The sequence below is a fragment of the Pinus tabuliformis genome, chromosome Q (assembly GCF_031772625.1).
Source record: "Pinus tabuliformis cultivar Carrire ecotype Pingquan chromosome Q, CPIR1, whole genome shotgun sequence".
NCBI classification, from domain to species: Eukaryota; Viridiplantae; Streptophyta; class Pinopsida; order Pinales; family Pinaceae; genus Pinus; species Pinus tabuliformis.
In genome coordinates this window covers 1,254,599,871-1,254,623,003 of record NC_142296.1, presented here as the reverse complement: position 1 = coordinate 1,254,623,003, position 23,133 = coordinate 1,254,599,871, and the positions used below count along the sequence as shown (strand labels likewise).

General features: G+C 38.9%; 1 protein-coding gene across 1 annotated transcript in view; it reads right to left on the bottom strand.

Moving 5' to 3' along the window:
* Window positions 1–23,133, bottom strand: part of LOC149224359 (SEC12-like protein 2) — a 163,823-nt gene that overhangs the window by 123,299 nt on the left and 17,391 nt on the right. The window contains exon 2 of the mRNA XM_089388165.1: window positions 15,343–15,493. Within this exon, the coding sequence (XP_089244291.1) occupies window positions 15,343–15,493 (151 nt within the window). The remainder of the gene's footprint in view (window positions 1–15,342; window positions 15,494–23,133) is intronic.

Here is a 23,133-nt window from a genome sequence, read left to right as displayed (position 1 = left end):
ATATGGGATATTTTGGAAGTTTCGAATGTTGTCTAATATGAGAGGCGAGGCTAAAAAATGGAATTTCTCACTTGATAACAACCAGTTGACCAAACTCTCAGAGGAAGAATTTGAAAAATTACTTTTAGATAGATGGTCTCATGCCAGAAAACAAGATAAGGAGAAACAGGTGGGTCTATTTCCTACTGGTATATCCTTATTACAGGTTCATGGATTGATTCAGAAGGAGAAAATCATTGTGTATATAAATCCGAGTTGCAAGCAAAATCTCATAAATATCAACTTGACAAAGAAATTGCAAGTCCCAGCAAAACAAATTGAAAATACACAGGTTGATGATAAGGATGTTCAAATTTATAAGGATTTGAAACTTTCTATGGATAAGTATGTGTTTCATGGTGATTTTTATGCTTCAGATATGGATAACATGGATGTTGTTTTGTGATACCCTTGGATGGAATTAGTGGGTACTATCAATATTAATGTGCAGAAGAAATTCCTGAAGCTATGGTATAAAAAGAAGAAAATTACATTACAGGTTATTTCCATCCATAAACAGGTAGAGCACATGGAGGCTGAAGATGCTCAAGGGACTGACATATCAGATGATGAGCCTTTGATGATCGACAATCAAACACAAACAAAGGTTGCAGAAGAAAAGGTTACAGGTGATGATACATCAGAGGAAGGCTCAGTGGTTGAAGTCATATTGAAAAAGAAGACACCACAACAGGCACCACAACAGGGTGAAGTAAAGAAACAGCCATCGTGGGTTAAAACTTCAACATATCATCACCCACATCACCCAGCGAGACAACCATCAAGATGGAAACCAAGTCGTCACATGACGGATCACGAGGAGAGAAGATCCACCCATTGCACATCAACACAAAAGAGCTGCCACGGTCAACTTCCATCTCAAGCGAGCGAGGCACCAGCAAGATCGAGGGTTCACCTTTCTCTTGGATGGCTAGATGCACGTGCATGGTATCAGTGGACTACTCTTTTGAGTAGATCTTATTATTTGTGTTCTTCCCATGTTTCGGGGACGAAACATGCTTAGGGGGTGGAATGTTATATACCTAGGGGGGATAATATGGGGTACCAAGGGAGGTACCCAAGGTAATAATGTAATAATGGGATGGGCCATAGTAATAAATAAGGTGGTTAACCCATGTCATGTAAGGGACCACAAGCAGTTAATAATAATGTAATGGGCCCATGGTATTAGTTGATGGTATGAGGAAACCATGGTAATGATTCATGGTATTGTATGTATGAGGCCTATATAGAGGCTAGAGACTCCACATGGAGAGATATGAAGATGAAGAGAAGTATTCTTGTATGAACAGGCATATGGCTTGTGGAGTATTCTCCTTCCTTAAGGAGTGAATGTATGGTGTTGCCCTACCTTAAGGGTTTGATCAATAAAGTGAATCATTTCTATCTATATTCAGATCTTGTTATTTCTTGGGTTTATTTGCATTATCTTATACTTTTATATCAGATCTATAATATTCGTGGGTTATATCTACAACAAGTGGTATCAGAGCACTTTCTTGGGCAAGACGTGGAAGCTCTCTCTATCGCTACCTTGTGCTCCCTCTGTTGCCTCTGCGCTACTGCAACACCTCTATGCCTCTCACACTGCTACGAACACCTTTGTACCTTCTTGCACTGCTGCAACCTCCTCTGTGCCTCTCGCACTGCTGCAACCCTCTCTGCGCTGCCAGACGCTGCTGCTCTCTAGCACTCTCTGTCGCTTCATCCGCATCCGCTTCTACCCACATTCGCCATCTTGCTACTATCACTTCGGGGCTCTCGTAGCCGAATATGATCCAAGAGCTTGGGTACCCAGGGATCTTGCCCCTCATCTCCTGTAGTCCTCCTGACTACAGCTCAATGTCTCCCCACCCCTTCTCTAGAGGTACATGAGCACTCATGGCACAATCGTCATCGTCCTCTACCTCCTTTTCTACCTTTGTTGGCGCTGCCTTGGAGTCAGACACCTCTCCCTTATTCCTCTTCCTAGGACATTGGGTTGCATAATGGCCCAGTTCCCCACAGTTGAAGCACTTTATCTTAGAGACATCATTTTTCTTCCTATTCCCCTGCTGCCCCGCAGATGCCAGAGTTGCATCCTCTTCCTCCTCTTTCTTGACCCGGGCTCCTTTGCCACTGCTTCCCGCCTTCGTCAGTCGTCTGATCTCTTCTTGGCGAAAAGCTGCCCACAATTCTTCCCATCCTGGAAGAATCGCTTCGCCCAAAATACTTTGGACAAATGTCTCCCACTCCTCGGAGACTACGTTTAGGGCAATCCTCAACATTAACTCTTGATCCAGCGTGGCCCCTATAGGAGTCAATTGGTCCCGAATCTCCTGCAATCTGTTGAGGAAGTGATCTATCTGCTCCCCCTTCTACCTCTGGTACGACTGCAGCTGATTCTCCAGTAGCATCTTCCTCTGCACGGAAGTGATTTGATACAACTTGGTCAAGGTGTCCCACATTTCCTTTGTCGTGTCCTTCTCGGCAATATGTTGGACCACATGATCCTTGACCCCATCAAGGATTATGCATTTCACCTTGGCCATCGCATCCTCATACTTTTCGTTAACAGCTGGGTTGATTGGAACAACCACGATTCTCAAGGTGAAGGCCTTGATGTGATGTCTATCTAGAACAGACAAGATCCTGGCCTTCCAGATGACAAAGTTGGATGCCCTGTCCAACCTATCCTGATCCCTCAGTCCATTCATGGCCATCTCTATGCTCTTCTTTTCGATTCCTCCAAGCCTCTACTTCCCTCCTGAAAGTTCTCTCTTCGACTCCCTCTGAGTCTCTACTTCCCTTCTGGAAGTTCCCCTGCCAACAGTTGAATCGTTCCTCTGATCTCCTATGCTCCTGCAACACTGATCTGGATTTCTTGGCTATAAATCCGCCTAGGTAGTGACTCCCTCTACCTTGGTTCTGTCCCGTTAGGTATTGTTCTGCCTCGACAGCAACAACGCCCCATCAGCTTCACTCTCTGCAATCTGCCCATAACTTCCTATGCCCCAGCAACTAAAGAACTAAGCCTCTAGGCTCTACGCAATCCCAACACTGGCTAAATTGCTCCACTAGCCAACTGCGTCACTCTTACTTGGCTGAGCAGGATGACATGGCTCTTCGTGAGTCTCTTCTACCTCTCACTGCTTTTGCATTGGCCCCTTCTTTGGCTTGAACTGATGACGCAGGCCCTCTGCGTCAACCCTTCTCTGCTGCTTTCTGCTAGGAACAGCTTCTATCACTTAGGACAGTTGTTTCTGCTGCAAATTTTCTAATTCAGCTGGTGCCTTCAGCCCTCCTGTGATCTGCAATGCTTTGATACCATGTTGAAATTTCTAAGTACTACCCGTTAGAAATTTTATCTATATTCTTTGGTTTATTCCACCTACTTGTTTAATTACTAACAAGTTATTTAACCATATAAATCTTGAAATAAACATAATACAGTCTCAACCATCTACAGATCAGCAACTGAAAGAAATGAACAAACACACAAGGGACACCGTTATTTTTGGACAATCGTCCCTAGAAAAACCCAACTTGGGAAAACCGGTGCAGTAGTTCTAAGGGTTTTATTATTAAGCAGCTTTTCTTGAGTACACTGGGTGCCACAATGGCTCACCCAATAGAGATAAAAAATCTGGCAGTAATACCTCTCTTCGAAAGCAGATATTCTAAAAGTCTGCCCCACAAAACCCTCTCCAGCACAATTTGAAGCACTACGTCAGCCCTTCTGGCCTCTGCGTCAACCTAAAACCCTCTGTGTCAGCCCTCTGAGGCTCTGCGTAGCCTCTCTGGCCCTTTGCGTCACTTTTGCAGCCTCTCCATCAAGCACGCTGGCCCTTCTGGCCTCTGCGTAGTCACTGCTGGCCTCTGTCTGGCTCCCTCTACCTCTGCGCTGATCTTCTGGCACTATCTCTGCCTCTCTGCCTCGTACTCACTGCCCCTCGCTGCAATACTAATCACTGGTTCGATTTCTCTTAGCAAACCCCGCTCTAGAAAATCGAACTGACTGATCACTCTAGTGTGTCTCCAACTGACCCTCAAGCCTCCTCTTAGAGTTTTTATGTTGAGTCTTCAACAGCCGAGATTACATCTCTAATCAACAACTAAGATTAGATTTGGCTTGATCCATGTCATTTAGAACCTTCTAACCTAGTTTTATATTAATACCCATTAATATTTTTATTTTCCTAAGTTTAGACTTAGGAACCCATTAAAAATATTAATTATTTTAATATCTTCCTTCACCGAGCAGAATTTCCCCAAACCATTTTTGGGTCTTAGAGATCTCATGTGCTTTGGCCTCTCCACCAATTTTCATGGCTAGAGCACATCCAATGCTACCCCAAATCAACAAATCTAAAAAAGTTAAAATCGAGAGGGTGTTGACACACTCTCAAGAGAGTACTTTCTTGATTATTTCTATTATTGTTTCATTATGAGTCTCTTGTCTTTGTATGTCTTGCTTGGTTGTATTTGTTCTTCCATGGCCTCCTAGTGCAGATTGCATGTACATGATGTATGTCAAGGTTGTGACAATCGTTGTAAAGATGGAAGAACAAAGTGACAAGAAGACTCGTGATTGGATTGGCTTTGGACTCAGAGGGAGCAGACAAGATCAACTTGATTGAAGCATGTTTTGATCCATGATGTACGGCTTGAGGTCTTGAATATTGATGCTGATCCAAATCTATTGAAGATGAGCCCATGATTTTTTTTCTACCTATGTATTGATGAGGACTAAGGTCCTCTTCGTCCTATGTAAGAGGGAGTTGATTGAAGGATTGTAAGATTGAAAGTATGGCACGAACCTGATGAAATCCTTGTTGAGGTTGTGGCATAGACACTTGCTTGGGGAAAATTTGAAGAACCTGTGAAATTCTGTTGTTGATTTAATGAATCCCTCTGATTGGCTCGTTGAACCACTTGATGCATGAAATTGCTGACTCTATCTGGACTGGATATATTCTGCGAGTTGTGTTGGTATGAATATCTTGAATGTTCCTACTGCATGTAGCACAATTAAAGTTGGAAATGCAGTTGATTTGTGAAGTGGATTGGCTTCAGAAGTTGTTTTTTTATCTATTAGATCTTGTGCTGAAATCAATTATGGTATACATGTTTGTCGATGTGCAGGTTGCCTGCTTCTGTGAGAAGCCACTTGTTCTCTATTGATTTTGACCATTGTTGATGATGCTTGCCTCTATGAGAAGCCACTTGTTATCTGTTGGATTCAACCATTGTTGTTCATATTATTGTTGATGCCTGATTATGTCACAAGCCACTTATTATTTGATGGGTTCAAGTCTTCGACTATGGCACACTTTTCCATTGATGAGCAAAGTGTTGATATTTTCTTCTGTGAGAAGCCACTTGTTATCTATGGATTGTTGATGTTTGCTTCTATGAGAAGCCCTAGTTGAAGTTGAATAAATAGTTGGATGTTGTTTTTTGTTGAAACATTTGATAAAGTGTCGAAAACTACCATGGCTACTTTTTTGTTATTGAGAGGGTTGTTGATGATTGTGTGAATGGCTGAGAATCTCATTGGAGAGGAAGCATTAATTATATAGCATCATGAATCTTCCTTAGGTTGTGAGCCATGAGACCTATGGATTGCTTGGGAAGATTGTCACTCCCTTAGGTTGTGGGCCAAGAGACCAGTGAGTCTGGACAAGGAGCTTGGTTCTAAGGCACTGAGTTTGTGATCTCTCCCTTAGGTTGTGGGTCACAAGACCTTATTTATGGTCAGGGATTGAGATAGGGATTCCTCCCTTACGCTGTGGGCCGGGAGACCTTATGGTCGGGGAGATGTACCCTATGTATATGATTGAGATAGGGATTCCTCCCTTAGGTTGTGGGTCGGGAGACCTTGTTGTGGTCGGGGAGATGTACCCTGTGGATATGATTGTTTGGCCTCGTTGATTGATCCCACTGGTCAGTAGGGCACTAACATGTATGCCACAGGGTTGTGGCTCGTGTGACGTGTTGGATGCTATATATCCTTCCTTGGGATGTGTTGGATGCTATGTATCTTTCCTTATGATGACATTGACGATCTATCCCTTAGGTTGTGGACCAAGAGACATATGGATTGGTAGGGGAGATTGATCTTCATAAAGAGAGAGCCACATGCTTATCCCTTAGGTTGTGAGGCCGGAGACCTAAATATTGGTCGAGGAGATTGATCTTGAGAGAGAATGAAAAGTACCTCCCTAGCTAAGAGGGAGTGTTGAAAATATGGTTGCCAAGGTTGATATTTTCATCATGTGGAAAAATATAAATTTTTGAATTTCGATTTTTGCCTCCAATAATTCAAGTCAGCCTCCTATTTGTTCAAGTCAGCGAGGTCTCTAAGAGGCACCCATTTGACCCCCTTGAAAGACTATATAAAGGAGATCACCTCTCCTCATTTTGACACATCGATTTCTCTCATTATGATCTATGTTCTAACGCAAAAGGAAGGAAGAAGGGGGCTGAAATCTGAAGGAGAAGGAGGGCTTGGCACTTGATCTTGGTTTCTGGTTTGGTTATTCTCTTGATGTTGGTTCTTCCTTGATATTGGTTTTCCCCTTGTGGGTTTTTCCCTAGCCTCAAGCCTAAATCTCTGCATCTTTTGTCTCATTGTCTTATGATAAGTTTACTGTCATTTTGCGTTTATTGGTTGATATTTTCTTCTGTGTAACTACTTAATGATATTAAATGGATCTTATGTGTAATTAACGCTAAATAATCATTGGAAGTAGATATATGGTGATGAAAATTTGTTCTAGTTGTTTGCCCTAGAAAAATCAACAAATTGTTCAACTCCCCACTGTTAAAGAACCTTTGCTATTGAGAGGTCACGAGTTCAATTCTCTCAACACTCTTGAGGTCAGGCTCTATGATTCAGCTGACAGGAAATGATCCCTTCGGGTGGATTTTCCTAGTACATTTATTTCATGGACTTAGTGGTCATTGATCTCCGGGGTCCGTGAACCACGTAAGAAAAAATATTATGAAGAAGCCTTTGTCCCTACTATAAATATGGTAACCTTTCAGCAAGTTATCTCCCTTGCTGTTCATTTTGGATGGAAGGTATATCAGATGGATGTTAAAGTGCCTTCTTGAATGGAGACTTGGATGAGAAGGTCTACATGATGGAGTTGTGCAACTGCAAAGGTTTGAGGTTACTAAAAATAACATCTAGTTCTTCAGTTGTTAAAGTTCTTGTATGAACTCAAGCAGACTCCTCAACCCTACTATTTCCAACTTGATCACTACCTTAGAGATTTTGGGTTCACAAAAAATTATTCTAAACCTACTCTCTATGTCAAAAATAGTGATGATGACATAGCGATTTTAGTGGTCTATGTCAATGATCTTACCATCACGAAATCTAGGTACACATTATGTAGAAATCTTGCTAAGGAAAAAGTAGATCTACTGGAAATTGTTGTGCAACTCTCTTTACCAAGCGATGTAGAGCAAATCATTATGCAACTCTCTTTCCCAAATGATCCATATCTACACAATGTTTAGCAAGTTCAAGTCTCAACAAGGAAACACTAAAAAACTCATTGGTTGGTTTGTTTGTGATGGAAAATTTTAAAATAGCCTTGTTCTCTTCATTGGTAATTGTCTTTGTTGTGATGTGTAGCTTGCGATGTAACTTACCATCACTATCTCTTGTGATGTGTAGCTTGAGATGTAACTTACCCGCACTGTCTCTTTTGTTGTGCAACTTTCCCACACCCTTTGATGTTTGTCTCCTTATTCTTTTTTACAAAGCCAACAATGGCTCAGATCTCATCAATGCCTTGTTCTGTAGTCAAAGAATTTTCTCCTCTCATGTTTCGGCTCTCATCAATGCCTTGTTCTAACTTTTACTTGCAATGATGTATACCCATTCCTATTGCTTTCACACCAAATGTTGTGATTAAATATGACCAGCAAATACATTCAAACACACATCAAAGCAAGGGACACATGTAACTTGATAATGGGGAATTAAACTCTAATCAATCATTCCACTACCAATGTGTATATTCCAATGTACAAAAGCACCCTTTGTATGGCATTAACTGAAAGATATTATGATTTAGACATCCAATTTAACCATCTCCATAGTCATCTCCCATAATCTCTTTATTAATATTCATCCCTAACTTTGCTCTTTTTCCCTTGTCATTGTTTCATACATAGACTTTTTTGCATAGTCTAATACATTACATATTGCCAAATATATATCAAAGATAACAAGTATAAGTCATTAGTTCATGATAAGCAAAGGGATGTTACTAACAACTGGGGATGTTTTCATACCTATCTCTAGTACAAGAAAGGCAACGTTGTCTCGAGGACACCTTCTATAAACTAGTGAACACATCCCGAAGCAACATAGGTCATAAACCTATTATGGAGGATTAAATCTAAGCAATTCATGTGACTCTTTCATCTTTGAAGTGTATGAAAACCCTTTTTGGAGCCAAAAAGGGCTTTCTTTAATTGGTCACTTATTGTCGATAGTCTTCATGTAGGCCATACACTTTAGCATCTTGGAATTCTTGAGCCTCCTACTCTTTCTATGGTCAGCATAAGACCCTCAAACATCTCTTCCAATTTTGTTGTTTTACCAACTCTACCTTGAGATGGGTCTAAGCCCTTTCTAGCTAGTTTCTCCCTACTCTCCTCTTATGAATATTCTCCCTTTTAAGGAACAAATTATCATGGGTTGTGTTATCACTCCGTAATTTTTGAGGTTGTAGAAAAAATCACAGAGGTAACCACAAAACCACTTTTGAAACTGGGAATCTAGCCCTTCCAGTTTCAGAGAGGGATCTCTCTTTATGATTTAGCTATGTTTGAATGAAGGTATTAGGCTAGCTATTAAGTTCAGGTTTGGGTTTTCTGTGTTGTTGGGTTGAAACTAGGAAGAAAGGCCATAGGGCAAATGGAGTCACAAGTTTAGTATGATCAAATACAGAGTTTACAAGCTAAACTTACAGGGCAGGTTAGGCAAATTCATTGGATACTTTAAGATCTACATTGTGAAGGAGAGGAAAGGATTTAGAGATCCAATTAAAAACAGAGCAATTAAGAATTCTGATTTTAATCTTCAGTGGAAAACATATGAATTATTCATAAACCAGAGACAGAGTGTACATTCAAACAAATTTTGTTTTTTATCTTCTTAGAATAATTTAGATTTTAGAATCACATATGAGAATAAAAAGAAAACAAATTGACAAAGAGAGATGCAATTCACCAATAAAAATGACACAAGAATCCTGTAATGATTGCACTGTATTACTGAAAATATGATCAATGGTGGCTCTGTGGGCTGCTTTACAATACAAGTCCTTTTCTTCAAACAAGTCTCAACCCTTCATACTTCGAATTATGAAGTATTTATAGAAAATATTACAAAATATCTTGATTCTAAAGATAAAGATAGGATCCTAAAAATATCTAAAAATTGATTACAAAATTAGTACAAAAATTTAGGAATTTTTGAACTGTTGGAACTACTGGCCCTATTGTTGAGGATGACTATTGATCGCTGAGCCTACAAATTTGCTGCGTTGTTTGCCTTGCTGTTGAAGATAAAAAATTACTCAAGTAATTCACACAACTTGTCCCATCTGTCTTCACTGGGGATAGAAAATTTAACTAATTTTCTATAGGCCTCATCCACATCTGTGTAATTCTGGAAAGTTGGTTTGATGATGAACAAATGTTTGAGCTCATGACTAATGAACAAGTCGAAATCTAAGGCCTCCAGGAATGCGAATTGTCTTGGGCAATAGTACATAGTTTCTTTTGGTACTTTGTCAAGCTCATGAGTTTATCTTCCCTACCAATTAGTCCTGGTAGACCTTTCCTGTTCAATACCTACAAAGATATCTTCTAATGTGGTTAAAACAAGTTTACCTTTCATGACTATAGTAGCCTTCTAATCATCCCCCTGCACAAAAATTGGTGGTGGATTCTTTTTAGACTTCTTGGTATAGATTAAAAACTGCTTGGCTTCAATTTCTGTTACTAGAGAAGACTCTTCTTCTTTGGGCCTTTTATCATGCCTTTCTTGAGGTGTAGGAGTCTGAGAGGTTGTTGTTGATATGACTTGTTCCTCGGCCTCTTGCAGTGTATTCTCCTCCCACTGGTATTGGTTCATGTATTGCACGATCTCTGGCTAAGGAGTATCTGTGTAGGGAGTAGTCTTTTGCTCCACCCTCAGATTTGAAATCATACCAAAAGGCTCATAAGACCAAGTGAAGCTCAATTTGAAATTTAATTGCTTCAACAGCAAATCAGTTTCTTTACCAGCTATTCTGGTATTACACACAAAAGGTCCTACCTGTGCTTTAATTTTAAATTATGCCTTCTTGTTATAGCCGCCACAAAATGTAAGTCATCCAAATGTATCATTTTTCTATTGTATTCTAATGAGAATAGTGTCATGGGAACAAATTTTGGTAGCTTATAGGGTGGAAATTCACACCCATAGACTCTGATCTCAGTGTAGTTCTGGTATAAATACCAGTCACCTAGTCACTAAGATGCAAAAAAAAAAATATATGCTCCTATGCTAGGCTCCAAATCACTATGCAACAGACAAATAATTGTATACAAAAACTGATCAACATAGTCTGTGAAAGTAAACTCTGTGGAGTTTTTCCTAACCAGAGAGGTCTCATGTATGATTAATTGAGCACTACCCTACTCATCCATCTTCTGCAAAGTAAAGGGAAACTTGTCTGCTCGATGATAAATAAACATGTAAACTAAAACAACAGAATATTTAAAGCTCCCTCTGTCGGAAACTTTATGAATTGATCATGCATTGCATCTGCAATAAATTCACTGTAATTAAAGATAACAGGTTTCTCACTAGTGGTAAAAATTGACAAGAAGCCAACAATGGCCTCATCAACCCACTGATCAGAGTGATAACCAAGTACATATGAAATGATGTTAATTATTTGTTTGGTTACCTCAGAGAACATAGAAGAGGAATATGGAGGGTTTGTTTTAGGTAATTGGACATCTTCAGGAAGAAATATTTCAAATATTTTCGCTCTCTAAGGGAAGGTTAAATTCTTGTAGAGCTCTGTTAGAGAGTCTACAGACAGTGGCTTGGAAGACTCTAGAATGATTACTTGGAGCATTTGAGATATGGCTTTGGCTGTGATGGTTATCAGAATTTCACCATTTCGACTCATAATTGCTCTTTTGGAGGGTAGATAGCTTAATTGACACCAGGAGACTAGCTCAGGGAAATGATGGGTTTGTGGGAACATGAATTGAGAGAGGGTAGACTCCCATAGATTCAATTCATCGCTCTGATCTAAGAATTTCTGCTTCAACCAACTGTGAAGTTCGAACAAGTCGAATTCACAGTTTGTCTCAACAATTTTGTATTGTAAATCGACTAAGGGTTGATGATCCGGGTCAATAGGAGGGGGTAACATGGGATTTGCCTCTGATTTCTTTCCCTTGTCTTTAGGAGTTCTACTTTCAGGAGGCATTGTCGATTTTTAAAAGCAAACACAGAGGGAGGACAACAATAGGATTACCTGGAACAAGAAGCTGACTATAGAAAGCTAGAGTGGAGCCTCTGATAGCGATTGGATCACTGTCGTTGGGCAATTGTCTGGCTAATGCGACACCGTGAAAGATGGAAATCTTGTACAGGTTGTGCAAAACAGCGAAGGAAAGGAATTTGTGGTTTAACAGTGCTTAATAAGGTAATTTTGAAGTTACTGTTCGTTTTTACCGTTACTGGGAGAGGGAGAAATTAATTGGCGTAACGGTTTGCTGACATGGGCAGGGGAGTGCCAGATGGCGACCTCTGATTAGGAGTGGGACGAATTCTCGTGACAGGTTAAACAGAAGGGAAAGTTGTGGGAGTGGGGTTCGCGAGGAAGAGTTGGCGGACGGTGAGTGGGGTCGGGAAGGGTGTCGTGGCGAATAGGGACTGGTGGAGGGGCGAGCGCTCAATGCTGGAAGACTTTTCAGAGGGGGCATGCAATGAGTGAAAAGGCAAGGGGGGGTGTGAAACGTTGTGAGGGTGACACGTAACAAACCTTTCGGGACCCCCCCCCCCCCCCCGGGGGAAAAATGGGATGGAGCTCGAGGGGGCCCGAAAACACTCCCCCGTCGTTGATCCAGGCGGGGGAGATCTCGACCTTTGATTCGTCGCAGTTGATAATCCCATGCCAACATACCATTTTGTCGTTTTATCATAAAACCAAACATTAGCGCCAGATGCCTTATTACAAACGATTAATCGTGATTAAATGAAACGATTAATTATTTTAAACGTAATTAATTTATCCTAAGCATGATTAATCTATTCTAAAGGCGCAATTTGATTTGCAAGCCCTTTTTATTCATTTTTCTAAGGTTTTTGATTATTTTTTCTTTGTCAGTTAACCATAATTAAATGGTGTGATTAAATTCACTAATCAAGCTCAATCACGATTAGACTGTGTGATTGATTTATTCACTCACCTAATTAAATTTATTTTCAGACTAATCACGTTTAAACAATGTGATTAGACTAACTATTTCTAATTGTCCTATTTACAATGTGGCATTGAAACAAGCTGCACACAAAATCAAACATACCTGAAGTATGCTTTCATGCAATTTTGATTTTTCTTGGTGGCATTTAGACTTGCTCACCTAGGGGGACATTTTCATTTATTTTTTTCACTTTTTGTTTTTCTTTTCTTTTCTTTCATTTCTTTCTTTATTCTATTTTTTATGTCCCCTACAATTTATTTTTCTTTTTCTTTTTATTTATATATATATATATATATGGAAATAAATTTCAAACAGGAAACATTATTTACATTTTTCAAATATAAATCATCAGGTAAAAACAACTCATCCTATGAAATATAGGACCCTAACAGGTTGTTGAGTTCTGCGAGGCAGCTTGTTAGAATTAAAGGTTTTTTTTTTTAATCTGGAAGAAAAGGAATGCAATCGCAACTAATCAGACACAAGAGGATAAGATTTTTTCATTGGTTTAGAGAACACTTATTTGTGTTAATCTTTCACTATTGATTACATAGCAAACGCAAAAGGAAAAGTTGGACATGGTGCACGTGCAACAACTCTGGAAATATTAGGGAGGGACACCTTATTGATATTTCTCAAAATTCAGAATTCAAACTGGAGGTTCCAAGATCTTAACCCTGTGAATTCAGCCATAAGGCTATTATGAAACATAGAAGAAAATAGCAGAAAAGGTGGACAATATTTCAATCCATAACAACCCATCTTCTAGACAATCCAAGGAGAAAAAATACCAAAGTGTTCTGATAAGTTTCAGCCCTCTAAGGCAGTATTATCATACATAAACCAGATCTGAAAACTCATATTTATAGCAGTAAAACAACCCTTATCTTCTACAATTACATGTTAAATCACTAAACATAATTGCCCTTTATTTAAGTCAAAAAAACAAAATAAAAAACAAACATGCAATTTACACAAGTATTGGACAGTTGAAAACTTAATTAATATGCATAAGATGAAGTTCATGTACATACCATAGCTTTGTCACAAAGCCAGTACAATCCACTAGCTCTACAAAACCCAAGCTAAGCAAAACAATGAGAACACTAGTCCGACCAAGGAGCTTGAACATGCATGAATCAGTCAAACAAGTTTTCCAAGTAAAGGCATCTCCTATTCTCTTTCCTCACCAAATACACCCTAGGGTTCCATCTCAATACCTAATCTCACTTCTCTAAGGGATTAAACCCTGACCCTAGACTTCAATATGCTCCAAGAATATCAAGAAACCCTAGTGACTCCAAGAGAGAAAGAGACCAAGTACAAATGAAGATCTAAGGGAGAGAAGATAACTAGTGAACTCCACTTGATTACATCTCTCACCCAAGTGATAAGCATAATGAGCTATGATCAATGATGACGACATAATGTGCATCCATGCCCTTACATGCAACCTACAATAAACACATGTAGGCTCGCACAAGTGAAGCACTCCACTCCAAGGGTACACATGTCAACTTCCAAGGTTATGTTGTACACAATAAACATTGCAAGATGTGTAGCTATATAAGGTATGTCCAGACTCTAGACTATTTATCACAAACCCACATAGACTCCATCATTCTTCCTAAGCCATGTGCTCCACTAGGTCCACTCCCCCTACATGAACACTATCACTAACTAGGCATCCCTACACCAACTCCAAGCCTCAGCACAGGAATCCAAGCTAGCCCATGCTATCCAGGGCCTTATGCTCCCCTTTAAAATGCACAACACTCCTCCTAAATAGAGAATTCTCCAAGCAAGCAGAATTCTCCATGTGACCATCATGAAAGATGTCCCCCAAGCTATCAAGAGAACTCCAATGCCTAAGGAAGAATGCCAAGCAAGCACCCACTTGAGGTCAAGCAACCACTGAGCAAACTAACTCCAATGTGCCAATCCATCATAGACTATCTCACATGTGTTAATCCATCTCAAACCATACAAGGACTGAACGTACACCACGTACCCCAAATTCCATTAAGCACCCCCAAATAAGGTGTAGACACTTTAGTAGTAACCCAACAGCTAACACACCTTGCAGAATGAGCAAGGAATCTCCCCTTGATTATCCAATCCCCTTTACCCAATCCACAATATCTTGATTGAGTGAGGAAGCCTAGCCATCTCAAGCTAGCAATTTCTCAAAAAAATAAACTTGAAGATGATGTTTGAGACATTGCTGTACATGAGATGGAGCCTAATAATGATGGTTTGGGGCCCTAAAGAAAAGACAAGAGTGATCCTTCACATAACGTGGGTTAATTTTAGTGGTGGCTTACATTCATTTCTTTAATGTGTCATGTTTTTTCTTTTCTTTGCCTTAATGGCAATCCTTTTGGGGACACACTAAACTTATATGTTGTATGGTCAAGTGGTACTAAATTTATTGTAAACCCTTCCAATGGTGGCTCACATTGATTTCCTTAATGTGTCATGTTTTGTCCTTTCTGCGCCTTAATGGCAATCCTTTTGGGGACACTAAACTTATATGTCATATGGTCAGGTGGTACTAAATTTATGTTACATATGACATGGGGACATTTTGCTAGGATCTATGGCTTTTAGACCAATTATAATTTTTCCTGTGGTGGCCACCCACATGGTCCTTTTTTGTAGAAATGCCCTGTATGTATATATTTTAAACATATTTGTAATCAAAGGAAGCATTTTTTACCAACAAGAAAAGGAATTTCAGATTCTTGGTTAATTCATACTTGTGAATGTAAATCTAACACTTACTTCACCACCTGCCACAAGCAACAACCCATTTGTGCTAAAGATTAAACATTGCTGTCGACCCGCATTTTCTAACTGATCCAATGCTTTTCCTGAAGGCTTGATACCAATATTTGTAGCCTCTGATTCATCCTGGCTCGTCAATTCAAATCTCCTGCAGCAATGATAAAATCAGCAATATCGTAAATTCCAATTATAGGAAGCTCCATTTTCATGATGCTGTACTATTTTATGAAACAGTAGTTGAAAGATCACTGATACATTTTAAGAATACTAAAACTGTGAGCTAATATCAGTTTGTAATAGATTGCAGAACCTTACTAGTATCCACACTGATATCTATGACATAACACCCTATATCCTCTACTGGAAAAAAAATTGTTTCATTGGGTTATTTAGCAACCCAAAAAAGTAAAATGTGTATAAAAGAAATTAGAACATACCATGAAGGTCCAAAAAAACAAGAATATAAAGAAGAATTTATTTTTTATGTTCTCAAGGCATAAGAACACTACAAGCATGTTAAAACCTAAGAGCGGAAATTTAAAATATGGAAATGCACCTACCAAAGTTATTGGAAGTTGTGAAGACAAAATCTCAAAAAGCTGTGCAAAAGAGAAACTAGTAGACAGCACTAACATGCTACACCATCACTCTCCCATATGTTTGAACATATTAATAAAATATCAGACTTTCTAGCTTCCTAACACAGAAGAGAAAATTTCAGCAAATGACACTAAATTACTTCCTTGCTTTTATTAGTATGACACCAAAAATCCTTTGTTTTTCTAAAAGCCTCGACTGTAACAGACCCACCTCAAGAAATTTATCACCCCTAAGCTCAATTCTGTTGATTTTCTGGTAGCATTGGTTCAGTATTTTGGATGTTTTTCCATTTCAGTTGTTGAAGAAGGCAGCAACAGTAGTTGGAACAGAGTTGCAGTGCAGATGCAGTTGGCAGCAGCATGCAGAGTCAGCGGCGGCACGGATGCAGCATTTGTGCAGTAGTTGGTGGATAGTAATGTTAGATATCAGCAGCACAGAGGGACATGTTCAGAGTCAGAGTGATGCTTCAGCAGGTTGCATTACTAGAGCACATTCCTCGCTAAGAGGGAGTGTTGATTTCTAGTAGCATCGGATGTGCTCTAAGCGTCAAAATTTGTAGGGAGGCTAGGACACATGTATTCCAAAATACCGAGAAATCATTTCGGGAAATTCCACCCGGACACAGTTTTATTAGAATAATTAATTATTTTTAATGGATTCCTGAGTCTAAACTTAGGAAGTTAAAATAATTAAAGGGTATTAATTAAACTGGGAGTGAAACTTCTAAAAGAAGACGAGGATCAAGTCAAAATGATCTAAGCCATTGATTAGAATCTAATTTGGGTCGTTGATTGATCAACGAGAGGATTATAAGAAGAGGCTAGATGGGCATTTGGAAAACACATCGAGTGAGAGATCAGATATCGATTTTCTCAAGAGAGCAGCGCAGTAGTTGTCGGAGAGGTCATCAAAGAGATTTCTTGCAGTGAGAGGCAGGGATAGTTTTCCGGTTGGAGAGTTTTCTAATCTGGGGATACATTGCAAAGGAGGCAGAGAGAGATCCAGAAGAGGTAGCGTAGAGCCACACTAGGGCAATGCAAAGCCTGAGAGGAGATTCGAAATTTGCTGGAGAGTCGAGTTCTAGAGCCAGAAGTCGGGGTGTGAGGCCGGAAGGATAGAGTGTCGAAGTTCCAAAGGCAAATCGGCCAGAAAGAAGGGTGACACAGAGCCTAGTAGCTGTGACGCTGAATTGCGTAGGCTGGCGCAGAGGCAGTGTGGGGCTTGCCATCTAGAGCCTGGATCAGTATTGAATCTCCAATGATAGTGTGAGGTATTTCTCACTAATTTCTCTGCCAATCAGATCCTCTGTATCAGATAGCCAGTAAGGCATCCAAAGATTGTATTCAAAAACTACTGCATAATTATAAAATCCTCAATTGTTGCACCGGTTTTCCCAAGTTGGGTTTTTTCAGGGACATTTGTCCAAAAACAACAGTGTCACTTGTGTGTGTTATTTCTTCTCGCTCAGTTCTTGTTTCCGCATATTATTTATGTTTTGAAGGCTGCAGTTGTATTTATTTCGATGTTTGTTGTGTAATACTATAAATAACTTGTAAGAGAATCAGCAAGTAGGAGAAATAACATTAGATTGTTGCAGTAGGGATTTGGGTCACCAGATTTTCACAAATTCTCTTTTCATGTGACTTCCAACTCATACCTACCTCAACTTTAGCGCATTTATTATATTTACAGTTGTAGACTTTGCTTCCAAGATTGTAAGCTGGTGCCACTCACTTTTGCCATTTTGAGCACTTATGTTGATTATTGTTGGTGTTTTGTTTATTTGTGCCTCTATAAAGGATCCTCTTCAGTATTTCAACTATAGACTATAATGATGGCAAGCATGTTGCTTCTTGGTACACATGCATACTTATGTGTAACTTGGAGCACTTGGTAATTTTTTTAATTCTTTTGCCCAAGAGGCAAATCAACACCCTTTGATTCCTTGAAGCACTTTGGTTGATCCTTCATGTTAATGCCTTGTTAAATCACTTTCATCTTCTATGGAATTCTTGGGTTGCCTGAAGTATTCTTGTGGATCATCAACAAACATTTGCCTTTTCGTGCATTTGGCTAGATCTTTTTTGCTTCAACACTTCCAATTCTCTTATAGTTATAACAGAAGTTTCTTTTTCTTCCATTCAATGTGTGCCTTTTATGATGAGATGCCATCTTAGCACAAGTGTTGTTTGGAGTATTGGTTTTTAGGTTTGGTTGGATCACTCTTCATCTTCAGCACCTGTGACCACTATGAAATCACTTTCAACTTCAACATTTCCATCCTCTAGATATTGTTCTTCTACAACTTGCTTAGAGTCAACACACTCCACACTAAGCCCTTGACATTCCATCCTTTTACATCTTCAGTAAATGTTATGCACAGAGGAAGTTGACATTAAGGATGGATAGGAATAAGTTCATAACACCTCCTTCCTTCTTCTTCTATTTCTTTTTAGATCAATGTTACATTTATTGTTATCAGCAATTTATCATCACGGGTCCAAAATTTAAATTATCGAAAATATCGAGGAAAATATTGGAAATTATAGAAAAACTTGAAAAAATACAAAAATATTCATTTTTTTCCAAATTTATATTATTTTAAAGCAACATCAGCATCACATAAACAAATTGTCACACAAATATGAAAATAAAACTACAATATAAAATGTATAATGTGCCAAGTGGTACATCAATCATTGATAGTAGATACTGAAATATGAGATTTACTCAAGTCCTGACATTTTTTCAAATTTTTATTCTTTTAAAGCAAACATCAACATCAAACAAACATATTGTCACACAAATAAGAAAATAAAACTACAATATAAAATGTATAAGATGTAGATACTGGAGTCTAAAATATGATATTTGTTATTTTGTCTTGACTCCTCAGTCATGACTCATAAGTTTTGACAAGATAATAGTTAAAGCTTAATACAAAATCACATTAAAACAAAAATAAATGTATCTCATGAGATGACCATCACAAGGCATCTAGATTCTAGATACTATAACAATAATACGATAATAATACAACACTAAGAAGGTGTGGCCAAGGATTAGGTTTCCCTCTCCCTTGAGAAGCTTGTGGTTCCCATGAAATTCCTTAGTTCCTCCCTCCAATCTCTCTTTCTAGTAGTATCAAGAATTGAGTTCTTTGCAATAAGGACAATGTCTAGGGTAGCTTTAGGGCAAATATGAACATCATGACCTAGGATTTTGGCAAGGTGGTATTTCAAGCAGGTGATTTCACCAAACATTTCCATTCCACAGAGCTTGCACCTCATCTTTTCTCTATTATCATCCTCACATGGTTCACCATACTCCCATATTTGGTCCAATGGCTTTGCCATTTTATAGAGATCCGATTAAATTTTCAATTTTTGGACCTACCACACAAAACAAATGTGGAAATTCACAAGAGGGTAAGAAGAGGCAAATTCTAAATTTATAGTATATACCAATCTTGGAAAACAAAGAAAAGGAAGGCAATTTATTTTTTTTACATAGCTGCAAATAATAAATATGGATATGGTATATTGGAGTAAATCTGCACTCCAAAAATATTCAGTTGATGGCAAACAAAACTATAGATTTTCCCTTGTTTGTTTGATGAAAAATGGTCACAAGACTCACACAACCCTCAAAGCTCAATCTTAGCACAAGAAAAAACAAAAATGACCTTTGAAAAACCCAAACTGCAACTTATATTTGCGTTTTTTTTGTAGCAGTCCGATAATTTCCCATCATCTCGCAATAATTTCATAATTAACCTAGGCATATTATCGCAATATTTTCTGGTGATAATATCAGCAAAGGCTCTTTCATCAATAATATCGCGATAATTCCTATATTATCACAATCAATGTTGCAAACATCAGCATCGGGATAAAATAAACAAGGGTCCGGAAAACAAAAAGATCATAAAAATTGCAAAAATCTCAGTAAAAATCGGCAAACATCGGCAAAATTAAGATACCACCAAAATATCGGTAAAAATTGACAAACATCGGCTAGGCCAAAAAATCGTGAAATCAAGATAAAATCGAGATAAAATTAGGTTGTTTGCAACACTGATCACAATATGTGCAACAATGTTTTAGATCCTTCTTCCTATCCCAAGTTGTTCTTAAGGGGGGATGTAAGGATATTAAACATTACAAGGTGGCTTAAGACAAACTTTGTTTAATATTCTAATCATGTGCGCTTTTGCACTTAGTGATTTATGTTAAATTTTGTATTTGGAATTCAAACAAACCACCAAAGATAAACATCTTTTGTTGGGCAATGGTTCATGGGAAAATAGTTACTGGAGATAATTTTATCAAGCGAGGAATTCAAGGTCCCACCACATGTCTTTTTTGTTTTCTCACTCAAATTCTATTTAACATCTTTTTTTGGAATGTGCATGTGCAAAGACTGTATGGCAAGAATCTTTTGCGGAAATTCTTTCCAAAGTGGATATGCCAATCAATTGGAAAGACTTGTTCACAAGAAGGGTAAAAAATTACAAAGGATCCTTCAATAATAAACCTCTTTTCAAAAGACTTTAGACAACTCTTCCAAAGTATATTTACTAGAAATTATAGCTCGAAAGAAACAGATCCATCTTCAGCCATGAGATCAATCCACCGTTTTAGGTTGTGATGGCAGCAAATTATATAAATTCAAAAATTCGAAAAAAATAGAAAACACTTGATGGGAGTATGATGAACAGAGATGGATCCATTGATTTCAAATTTGTCCAACTCAATTAATAAAAAAAGGAATAAATCCTTTTCCCAGATCAATCCTGTAGCTTCAAATGGATGCAAGTGAATTCCAGCAATGGAGATCCGAGCAGCATTCATATATTCTTTCTTTGATGGCACTTCAAATAGGAATCCAGAAGAAGTAGGAAAAAGGGAATCCGTTTCGGTCTTAGAGGAACATTGGGTAATCTCCCAAGGGAATTTTCACCCTTATGGTGTAGAAAATCCATGAAAATCTGCAACTGCTCTAATCAACAATCTGAAAGCTAGTTTCTTTTCATTAGGACACATATTTTATCTACTTATTTGCAACGAAATAGGAATGGAAATAAACACAGTCACTCAATAATCAAGACAAAAAAGTTCTGGGAAACCCAACTGGGAAAACCCTTTGCTTGTTTGAGAATTTTATTAATAGAAGAATGAGCAATAGATCTCTTACAATACAATATTGTCTCAACAAAAAACACAATGGTTCTCCCTGCCTGAACTAGGCTTGAAACACCTACAAGTAGTCTGATCATGCCTCCATATTTCTATGTGTATAGGTTGCTCCGATTATTTAGGGAATTCTCCCTAAATCCTTGCACAAATCCCAAGGGAAATTCCTCCTCAAATCTGCACACAACCTTCTCTTGCACACTCTTCCTTTCACAATCTCACACACACAAACTTGTGCTCTCTATTGCTTTGTCTCACCAACTCATGCCCACAAAAAAATGATGAATTATGTGCCTTAATCCTCCTTATAAGCTTTTAAACTGATCTAAATCTAGCAAGTTTATTTTTAGAACTCCGACATGTGATTGACTAGTTAATTGAGTCTAACTGACTCATGCAACTCGTCCTAGAAACAAATAACCTTTGAGACTGGTCACTTGTCCTTTTCCGAAGCTAGCTCGCACTAGGAGACAAATAACTAAGCCTCCAACTATTGGCATGAATAAAACTATTTCATGAACTCATCCTAATTTTTAGGAACTCGTCCTAACTTTTAGGAACTTGTGCATGCTAAGGAAAGTTTGTTTGTGGTCACTTTGACTAAGGCACAAGTCAAAGAAGGACCTTTATCGCTACTATTTTCAACACTCCCTCTTAGTGAGGAAGGTGCTTCTAGAAGAACCTCATCCACTTGGATCTGTCTCCACCACTATCACGTTATTTGCTACTGTAGTTGATCCCTCTGAACTAGAAGACTTCCCTGTTGGAAATACTGAGAGGGGGGGTGAATCAGTATTTCTTAATTTTTGTTCTAGTGATTTCCAAAAACATATATAGATATGTATGTATACACAGAACACAGAAATCAGCAATTGGAATAAATGCTTTTATTAAAAGTCAAGACAATGCAATGAATTAAATACAACATAAGTATAAATCTGATTGTGAATAGTTGCCAAGCTCCAACTTGGACTTCAGTGAGGCTCCAACCTCCAGAGCACCAACTCTGTTTCACCAAGACACCAATCTTGGACTTTAGGAGCACCAACTCCCAAAGATTTCAATCCTGTTCAGTTCTGAGGCTCCAACCCAACCTTGGTATAAACTGGTTCTGCTGCTTCTGCCTCTGCTGCTTCTGCTGCCTCTACAGCCTCTGCTGCTTCTGTTGCCTCTACACTGGTTCTTCACCACAACAACAACACTATGCAATCCTCTGTTTTTGCTGTTTTTATGCATTCCTACGCCTCTGTCCATTCATTTCCTCTTTCTCGCTGGCTCTTTGGCTTCCTCTCTCCACAGGCTCTACCGCTTCCTCAATGCTCGCTTGACACTTCGGCTTCCCAATCCATGGCTTCCTCTATCTATCCGGGCATTCCAATATTCACAGGACACGTTTAATCAATGGCTGGGTCCAAACGATCCACGAAGAATCCATCTTCCTTGTTTACCGTAACAGCGCTGCCTTTCCAATGATTGCAGGCATACACAGGGATGCCATTATTTATTTAACGGGCAGCCACATCCTTTTGACAATGATAGCAGGCATGATTCTCCCCATGTTACTAACGCTCATCCTTCTAATTCATCGGAAACAGCGATCGTAAGCCTTTCGGCTTAAAACACCCCGCGCAAGCCAAAATTCTATTACACAGGAAATATATGAAAAACAGGTGAAAAACACTAAAGGCGGACTTCAAATTTAGTTCACCCGCAACTATAATGTATTGGGTCCGCAGCCTTATCGCAATCGGCGATCGCAAAGGGCCGATGGCCGATGGGCCAATCCTCCTATGGACGCGATATTACATTGAATCATGTTAAATTTTCCCGTCGGGTCCGCAGCTTTCATCACTATCGGCGATCGCAACATAACTGCAGTCAACAATGGCCGATGGCCAATGCGATGGACCAGATGCGATATGGTATTAAACCATGCTATATATTCCTGTAGGGTCTACATATATTGTCGCAATCGAAGGCAGGGCCTTTACCA